Here is a 10,603-nt window from a genome sequence, read left to right on the forward strand (position 1 = left end):
TAAATTAAGGACGGCTAACGCAGATAGCCCTCGTGTAGCTTTGCGCGAAATTCAAAACAAACAAACAAACAGTTTCATCATTTAAAGAAGAGACATTAAATGTCACTGCAGTTGAATAACTGTGAGACAAAATTAAATATGAGTCTGGAAGTCCCTATTATAGCTTACATAGTGATCTTGCACACTTTACTCTTTTGCCATAATTCAAATACGAAAGAAAATAGTTATAAAAAAAGTGACAGTTTCATTTGAAATATTTGTCACAAAATCTAACAATTTCTAGAAAGCCTCTTATTTTTTTTATTTACTTGTTAATAAATATTTTATTTCAGACAAATAATTTTATTTTTCCATAATAATCAAAAGCAGTTAGTTCATAGGCCAAACATAGCCTACTGGTTGGTATACCAGACTATCAATCTCATGGTCCATGGTTTGCATTCTGTTGCTGCAAAATTATATTGCACTCACTGGGGCCATAGGTGCACTGCAAGAGTGACAAGTAAATTCCACTATTTGATTACAATAGCCTAAGAGTTGGTGATAGGTGTTATTGACTGGCTTCTTTCTCTCTAGTCTATCAGTTCAAACTTAAGGACAATTAGTGTAGACAGCCCTTGTGTAGCCTTGTGCAAATTTCTGAAATAAGCTTGTTTGTTTGTTTTTAATTATGCACAAAACTACACAAGGGCTATCTGTGCTCTGCCCACCACGGGTATCGAAACCCGGTTTCTAGCGTTGTAAGCCCGCAGACATACCTCTGTGTCACTGGGGGACCTGAAATAAGCGAATAGTAAATTTGCTCATGTATGAATGAAAAGAATATTACAATAATCACTTTTTGAGTTAATCCAAAATATTTATATAGATTACCATGTTATTATTATTTTTTTTTGTTTCATAAGCTTTCTTAATTTTTGATTGGTTTTCTTTATGATGAACAATTTTAACTTATGTTTTACAAAGATTTATGGAATGTGTAATTTACTCTGTAAGATTAAAAGTGAAAAGTTGTATATAAATGTTGCTAGATTAGCAACTGTAAAAACATTTCCTTAAGTTTGTGGAGTAAACTAACACCTGTTTATCAGGTCATTGCTGTTCTCAAAGCCTTTGGAAATCTTGGTGAAACTGGAGAAGCTACTGATGATATCTTAGAATGTGCACAGGCAAATAGAAATTCTGTTCCACTTAGAGTAGCAGCCTTGGAAGCATTCCGTCGTTCACCATGTGAAGATAAGGTTAGTAATGAATAATAAATTACACTCTAAGTTACTTCAGCTACATTACTTCATCTACTTGTCCAGTTTTTTCATCTATGTGAGGCTTAGATTTATGGTTTGTGAGACATGAACAACAAAATATACATATGAAACATAATAATAATATTTTAAAGGCAAATTAATTAATTAATAATATTTGACTATCAGATGTATGGACACAAAAATATTAACTGCTACAGACCCACAAGTGTTGCAGACCTTATTTATTTGGTGAAATACACAAAATAGTTGTTTAATTGTAACAAAATATTTAACAATTGAAAGATTATATAAAAGCCAAAAGGCACAACACAGAGAAATATTAAACATATAAGAACACCAAGCACAAGCAATTGAAAATAAAAAGGGTAGCCAAAAATTTATAAAATGTCATGTAAGAACAAATTAAAAAATTGTGAATAAGTCAATATCTTAAAAATGCTTTTTAGGTATTCTTATTAACTGTTGTTTGTTTCCAATTTTGTTGCATATGTAGTTGGCATATATTTAGATTTATTTCAATTAAGACCAGTAGTCAGTTTTTCTGTTGGGGTAATTTTTCAAAATTGACTGATAAAACAACTTAATTTTTGTATTTTTTATGTGTACAGTTTTACTCTTTAAAAATAAAAAATATATAGAGATAATATATATATATAATAATATATAGGTTAATATTTTTTGAGAATTATAGTGAGTGTAATTTTAATAACTTTAATAATATCAAACCATCATATTTGAAGTACATGATAACTCACTTTCTCACACAGTTTAGTTGTCTTCCTCAGCCTTTCAGCGTGTCTGCCAAAGAGATTTGTGTGCCACAAACCTTGAGGCAACTCGTACCTAATTTTACATGATTATACGTGAATTGAATTGTGATACTGCAAGATGACATCATCATGCAAAAAATGACCTCCATCAATAGGAGGATGACGCATCTCCGTGTGCATTAAATCCCCCCTATGCATTTGCACTTCTGAATCATCGTTGTTTTACAAATGCAAATGTGTATGGGAAGTTAGTACACATGGAGATGTTTCACCCTCCTTTTGCTGGAGGCTTTTGTTGCATGACAACATTTTCGTGCGGTAGCATAATTCATGAGAAATTAGGTAGGAGTTGCTTCAAGGTCAGTGGCATGCAAATCTCTTTGGCAGACACGCTGAAAGGCTGAGGAAGATAGCTAAACTGTGTGCAAAGGTATCTATGATAAATATATTTTCAGCTAAGGAAAAATGTTAGTTTTAAATATAAAGACACCTTTATACTCTTTTATAAAAACTTGATGCTATGCAGCTAGCTATTCAGTTAAATGTAGCACCTCTTGTGTACTATAAACTGAACATATTCACAAATTCCTGTTGTGTCCAGTTAAATAAAAATCTCTGTCATTTACCTAGCTGAATTTGACAAGAGCTAACACTGCTGAAATTGTAATTTTCAGCTGCTTGTGGTATAGGTTTTAGTATTTAATGTAGGTTTATATGTTTTCTTTTTAGTGTATGCAGTTGCAATAATTGCTGATTTTACTCTTCCATAACTAACATAGAATATATCTGTATACAGGTATATTCAGTGAATATTTCTAAGTTTATGTACCAATGCTCTGTATGTAGCTGTGATATCCTTGTAATTTGTTGTATGAAAGTTGTTAACTTCAACTAATACTGTACTTAAGATTGGAGGTTACATACTACAGCTGTTGTTCCAAAAGCTTATACTTCCTTGGCCCTGTCTCTGTGTCATGCCTTCCAGGAACAGCTACATGATTCTAGATTTCTCCTTTGATCCTGTCTTTCTCTTGTATAGAGGATTGGAAGTTTTTCCTCTCTCCCATCATGAAGCAATTGGAAAGTGGTCGTTGTTTGTGAATAAAAAATCCATTTCATTTGTTCTTTTATCTTACCATGTTCATTGTACTCCTCTGCATAACATTTATGCAACTTCTTAGGACTTTTCTTACATATTTAATTGCACCTGAGTACCATAATTAATTGCTCAAAAAACTAATCGATAGAGAAAACCTGGGTGATAAATATAACCTGACAGCTAGATAGACTGCAAACCTAAAGCTAAATGAATTTAACTTCATTGGATGACAATCTGTTGTTTGATTGATTTTTAAGACTCGTAACATAGGTAAATTAATACATGGACTTTTCTCTATGTTAAAATATTTTTCTTTCATTTGTGAGCTTTCATCCCTTTTACCAAAGCCTTCATTCAGTACATTGTTGCCCAATGAAGGTTCCAATAAGAAGACTGAAAGCTTGTAGATGAAATAATAGTATTGTAACATTGAAAAAAGATTAGTGTATAAGAATATAATCTATCATGTACTTAGCTAGGATGGTGAGAGCTGACATCACTTGGAACCGTAGTTCTAATCTTTTAATAGTTAAGAGGTTCTTTTAACTATCTTAGGTTGTAAATTCTTATGTTTCATTTAAGCTGTAATTTACTAGAATTGTTAATTTTCTTATGTTATGCAATTTAAAGCATCAACATATTCTTTTGATGTCAGTATAAAACCTAAGAAAGGCAGTGCGTAAAAGTTTTATGTCTAACAGATGAGACAAACAGCTCTTGAACTTTTTGAAAAACAAGATGAAGATATCGAAGTGAGAATTACATCTTATTTGGCAGCAATCAAGTGTGGTAACCAAGAGGTTATTGAAAAAGTGAAACAAATTTTAAAAGAGGAACAGGTGAATCAAGGTCAGTCATTATGATTGTGAGTTTTTTGTTATTCGTTTAGGAAAGTTTCAATTATATGGGTCTATAATTTATCTCTAAATGAAAAAAACTGTGTATCCTACAAAGGGTTGAGTATATTATATTAAAATGAATTTGGAGCTTTACCATGCCATTACAGTTCATGTCACCGTGTCTGTGATGCTCTTTCTGATAATTGTGCTTCTTGACAATAGCCCTGCAGTGTGGTTTCCATTACAGAAGGCTCCATAATAAGGCTTTTATTTTCAAAAATCACCACCCCTCCCTGTGCACTTTCCATAATCCATCTAGTATATGAAGACATTGGTTTCACTGTGCTCATTTCAACAGCCCAGAGACAAATAAATCCAGTAACTTAACTGGCATGTTCTTGTATGGAATAGCATGAATACTGGTTTCATTTCTCCAGGTGTTTGAAGTATGTGACAGTTGAACAGCAGGTTTGATGGAAGCCTTATATGTGTAAAATTGTATCCTATTGGCCTTGTTTCCAGATAGAGATACTTCTTGATTAATTTATGTACTCTTGCTTGGAGCACATGAATAGCTTTTGCCACCGACTTTTATGTTCATGAATTCTCACTTAATACAAGATGCCACATTTTGCTGCCATAAGCTTGGGTACAACTTGGAGCAGGTATATTTCTGATCATGGTGACATAAATTGATGAATATTGCTTTGTTTTACAATACCATGAAGTACAAGGTATATCTCCATCTTTGAAATTCTAAGATTCCTAATACGAACACATCTTTATGATCTGAGAGTATGAATATTTTGTATCTGGACTGTTACATACCCTTCCCAAAAATGATCAAATTTTAATGGAATCACAGTACTTATGAAATGCTAAATGTTGTCAAAATTTAGTTCCAATATATGCTGTTGCATTATGACTTTATATATTGGCTGTGGTTGTCACTTGCCTTGCTGATTTGACTATTCAGATCTTTTTATTATACATATTCAACCTTGTATACATAAATATTTTCAACTACGTTTATTAATACATCATAAAAACTTAACAGTTTGATGTATATTTTTCTTGGATAAAATAAATGATAAAGATTCATTTGGGTGTGAAAGCTACCACAAAGAAAAGAAATACAAAATATTAGAAATGTGATAACTATTGAAGCTCTTCAGTTTAAACAAAATAATGAATTTGAAATTCTATCATAATTCTGTTATACCAAACAACCACATATATTATAATTTGTAACAGAAGGGAAAAACGATAAAATTGATTTTTACTAGAAGCTACAACAAATCACATCTAATTCTCTATGAATGTGACTTTTATGTTTTAGTTGGAGCATTTGTGTGGACTCATTTAACAAATCTACAAGAAACTTCTGCACCACATAAACAGGACATTCGGAGCTTGTTATCAGATGACTTCCTCACTAAAAAATTTTCAACTGATATCCGGAAATTTTCAAATAATGTTGAGTGGTCTTTCTTCTTTGAAAAGCTGAATGTAGGAGCAGAATTGGAAATTAACTCAATTTACAATCCCAAGTCATTCTTACCTCGATCTGGATCTTTCAACATGACTGTTAATCTTTTTGGACATTCAATTAATCTTTTTGAGGTGAGTTTTTTAATATAACATTCAGTATAACTTGTAAAATGAATTAAATATATTTTAATTTCAACTTGTAAGCTAAGTGCTCATGCAGTGTATATCAGTAATTATATACAGTACTTAGAAATTCTACTTGTTTACCTAATTACATTTCTCTGGAATTATGTATAAAAATAAATGCGGAAAAAAAAGTATCTTGTCCACTTACACAATTCTCATGAAGTTTTAATATATTTCTTTAGGATGTTTTGAATAAGTTGTTAGTGAAAATACTAATATTAGCCTTCTTAGAATTAAAGCTGTGTATTTAGCTTAATTTAATAATAAAATATTGAAATGGGTCCTGACAGTTGTTGTCAAGCAGTTGGGTAATATAAATAGTGTCTCAACCTTTACTGTGTCTGTCTTATATAAGACAGCTTGAAGAGCCCTGATACTGGTGAAAAGGCTTCATCGGCATTGGATATCGCAGATATGGTTGACATTATACACTCTTCTTTACTTTCACTCAAAAGTTCTTATTTAATAATACTAATATAATATATTACATGATATTATGTCATGCTGTACATTGATGCAATGTGTATATGTCTCCTGTATCTCTAGACTAGCAAAAATAAGGAAGATTAAACTTACGTTTCTTAGAAAGACCACATTATGAAAGAATAAGAAATTGTTTGTTCATTAATTTTGTCATATCCTTATGGTCTACAAATTCTCAAAAACTGAAAACACATTTAATATATAGTTGAAACTCCTTTCACTTTCTGATGTAAAAGAACTGCCACACAATTAAAAGTTAGTATGCTAGTCTAAAACAACTATTCCTTTTGTACTTGTTAGTTTAAGCTTGATTCAAGAAGACTGACACATCAAATTAGCAATTTGATAAGAAATATTATTTGAAATTAATATAACATAATACAGTATTGGTTCAAGTAATTAATAAATGTACCTCTCCTCCTTTTCAGGTTAATAATTCTGGAGGTATTTGTCACATTGCTTTTTGTTGCTTCAGAGTTGCATGATTTTGTAATCCATGATGACAATTGACCAGTTTTTTTCTAATGGCAGTCATTATATTGTAATGTTGGAGTTTCTTTAAGCTGGTGCTATAACTCAGTTGTTGGTATCAGTTAAAGCAAAAGCACTTGTAAATTTCACACTTGAGAGAAAATCACAAATGAACCATTTGATGATCAGCTTGTAATTATATGTTGTCCAGTTTTGCACAGTTTCCCTAAGCTGGTGTTATAACTCAGCTGTTGGTATCAGTTAAAGCAAAAGCACTTGTAAATTTCACACTTGAGAGAAAATCACAAATGAACCATTTGATGATCAGCTTGTAATTATATGTTGTCCAGTTTTGCACAGTTTCCCTAAGCTGGTGCTATAACTCAGCTGTTGGTATCAGTTAAAGTAAAAGCACTTGTAAATTTCACACTTGAAAGAAAATCACAAATGAACCATTTGATGATCAGCTTGTAATTATATGTTGTCCAGTTTTGCACAGTTTCCCTAAGCTGATGCTATAACTCAGTTGTTGGTATGAGTTAAAGCAAAAGCATTAGTAAATTTGACAGTTAAAAAAAAATCACTTATGAAACATTTAGTGACCAAGCTGTAGTTATGTTGCCCAATATGCACAGTTTTTATGAGTAACCAAGCTATAGGTATCAGTTAAAGAAATAGCACTAGTAGATTTCCCAGTTGGAAAAAAACAAACTAATATATCATTTGGTGATCAGCTGTAACTATATGTTGTCAACTGAGCTCAGATATGGGTTTTACCACAAAAAGAAAATATATAAACAAAGTTATATTTGTTCAAGACATGCACCTCATACATGAGATCTGTGTACACTAAGAGTCAAACTTTAAGGTATGACTACTTCTTAACTCATATCTGATTTACTGGCAGGAAAGATAACTTTCTATTTCTGGATGTGTCATGTGCTAACTTGTCTTGAAGTGAACCCTGAAAAGTAACAACAATTTTGAAAAAATTTACATCTTAGCTTGTTTCTTGTTTTTTTGTTTGTTTGAAGTTAAGCACAAAGCTATACAATGGGCTATCTGTGCTCTACCCACCATGGGTATCGAAACCTGGTGTTTAGCGTTGTAAGTCCACAGACATACCACTGTGCCACAGGTGGATCCAATTACCTTAGAACACCATTTGAGAATACAAATTGTTCTCCTTTTCTCTGTTAAGTTCTAAAACTCACTTTATAATATTCCTCATTATGGCTAAACTAACAATCATGCAGTCTAACTTCACTTTTGGTAACGTAATGTTTCTGACTTAACTTCTTTAGAAATTGCTTGTCACGGCTAAACCACCAATCACTCAGTCTATACCTATCTAATTATCTCTCACTTAACCTACTTTCTTATATCTGCACGTACTTATAACATTCAACAGAATATCTGGAAATCTCTAGCTCTCTAGTAGCAACAATATTACACACAACAAGAAAACTTAGAAGCTTCAAGCAAGATGACGTCAACAATATTATGAAAGCCTAGTACAACAATTAAACTGCATACACAACATACGACTTGTAACTAGTAATGAAACGGAATTTGTCTCAATTATCACTTAAAATAATCAACTTTTAACACTTTTGTTATGAAAACTAAATAATCATTAAATATTAAATCACTAAATACACTAAGTAATATCTCTTAAACTAAACAGTCTTGTATATCCAACAGGTTGTTTGATTATTCATCCATACTCTGTACATGTGCCATTCCATGATGCATAATGTGACAATGTACCTTGCATCCAAAGAAGAAGTATGCAGTAAATGATAAATTACAGTGTTTTCTTTTTTAGATTTTTTCACATAATGAGTAATGTTATGAATAATCTTATACAAATAATTTGGGCACATTGAACTGTAAACGTTTAATTTGGCCACACTGTTTAATGGCTCCAAAATTGGTCACTTTAAAAGCTTGTTACCACATCTGATCATACCTTATCTGACAATCATTTATAAAGTTTCCATCATGTTCAAAGCAATACCCTCCTCCCTCTGTAACTTCCATAATCCATCTAACATATGAAGATGACAGTTTACCGGTAACTGTTTCAATATTTCAAACACCTGGATACCCAAAGGCACTGTGTCCAGTAACTTGACCAGTATATTTTTGTATGGAATAGTACGAATATCCATTTCATTCTCCAGGTCAGAGATTCTCAAACTGTAGTACATGGAGCTAATGTTGGTGGTACATGACACAATTAACATAAAAAAATCATGAAATTTGTAATAAGCTCTACCTGAGCTTTCCACATACATACTACTCTCCTCACTTATAGACTCACCCTCTACTTACATAGACTTGCCAGTATTTTCTTCCTTTAAAATTGACAAAAATGGTACCACATATTCTTCAATAGTACCAGAAAAAACAATTGTATCTTTTGCATTAATGGGTAAGTGTTAATAATATACATTTTTGTTACTAGATTTTTTATCTTTTTTTTTAATTAGGCCTGGGTTTGTAACTTAAAAAAGTATACAAAAGTGGTACACGAACCTGAAATGTTTGAGAACCACTTCTTCAAGTGCTTGAGGTATACGATGGTTGAATGAAAAATATGACTAGAAGCCTTATTTTGGTAAGGCCATATCTTGTTAACCTGGTTTATAAATGGAAATCCTTCTTGATTATTTTTTGTACTGTTGCGTGGAACACATGAATGGCTTTTGCATGTGATCTTTGTATACATGAATTCTCACAAGAACTGCACTTTGCTTATCATAGCCAGGGCATGACTTGTAGCAGGTTTCGTTCTGAATGGACCTGGTGCCTCATGTTGATTCATATTCGTTTGTTTTCCAAAGCTATTAAGTAAAAGGGACATTCCCACCTTTTAAATTCTAAATCCATGATCTGAACATGTCTTTGTTATATGAGTGTATGAATATTTTCCTTCCAGAAAGGACTGTTACATATCCTTTCCACATGTAATCAGTTTTCAGTACCATCACGCTATGTCAAAATGTAGTTTTGATATATGCTATTTCATCATGACTGTATACTGGATGTGGTTGTCACATGATATGCTTATTTGCATATTCAGAATTGGTTTAATATAATGTCTTCTGTATTATCAAATGTAATATTTAGGAAATACTATGTTATATGCATTTAATGATAGGTATCTGTTTTTTTTATACATTTTACAGTCACAGTGATTAGTGAAATTTGACTTTAAGGTTGGTGTGGTAAGAAAAATAAGTACTTAAAGCTTCTGTAATACAGACATTGACCAGGGGACACATACTCCCCAATAATTAAATTGGGTCTATCAATATTTTTCTGACAACAGATTTTCATTTAGTCTTGTTCTATACAAACAGCTGATTTTGCAAGCTGAAATGAAAGGAAACTACAGTTCTTTGGAAATTCTAAATGTTACGCTGCTAATAACTTTTTATGTATCAGATAATGTGTATACTGTTTATTATCTCAAGCATTCGTATTATTTGTATGACTTATGATTTTATATTACGCAGCAAGCAATTTAATTTGTATGTTTTTGTATGTACAATACAGTACTTGTTGTTACTGTGTGAAGTTATTGAGTAGTATTTTATTGATTGTCACACAGTTGTTATTCATTTATGATTGCCTTCCACCCCTCTTCCAGTTTTGTACATGTAGTGTATAAGTAGTGGAACTTTGAGAATATATTTGTTTTATTAATTTTTACATTTCACTACAATAATTTTGACATTATTAGATTGGAGGTCGCATCTCTGGACTAGATCACTATGTAGAAAAGTTGTTTGGACCACATGGCTATTTTTCCAAGGCTGCATTTGACGAAGTGGTTAACGATGTCAAGGAGAATACAAAGACAACTGCAGAAGAATATTATAAACAGCTCAGGAGCAAAAGGTCAACTTTATACAAGTCAGAAAAACTTGATTTATTGGATGAACGAGTATGTTTTTATTTTATTTTTTTAAATTGTTTAATATGCCAACT

The 10,603-nt window shown here is 31.9% G+C and overlaps 1 protein-coding gene across 1 annotated transcript in view; it reads left to right on the top strand.

The window, feature by feature from the left end:
* LOC106465583 (apolipophorins-like) overlaps positions 1-10,603 on the top strand; it is a 122,891-nt gene that overhangs the window by 46,063 nt on the left and 66,225 nt on the right. The window contains exons 10-13 of the mRNA XM_022393508.1: positions 1,092-1,241; positions 3,836-3,983; positions 5,313-5,596; positions 10,356-10,559. Coding sequence (XP_022249216.1) covers positions 1,092-1,241; positions 3,836-3,983; positions 5,313-5,596; positions 10,356-10,559 — 786 coding nt within the window. The remainder of the gene's footprint in view (positions 1-1,091; positions 1,242-3,835; positions 3,984-5,312; positions 5,597-10,355; positions 10,560-10,603) is intronic.

The sequence above is a fragment of the Limulus polyphemus genome, unplaced genomic scaffold (assembly GCF_000517525.1).
Source record: "Limulus polyphemus unplaced genomic scaffold, Limulus_polyphemus-2.1.2 Scaffold1991, whole genome shotgun sequence".
Taxonomy (NCBI): Eukaryota; Metazoa; Arthropoda; class Merostomata; order Xiphosura; family Limulidae; genus Limulus; species Limulus polyphemus.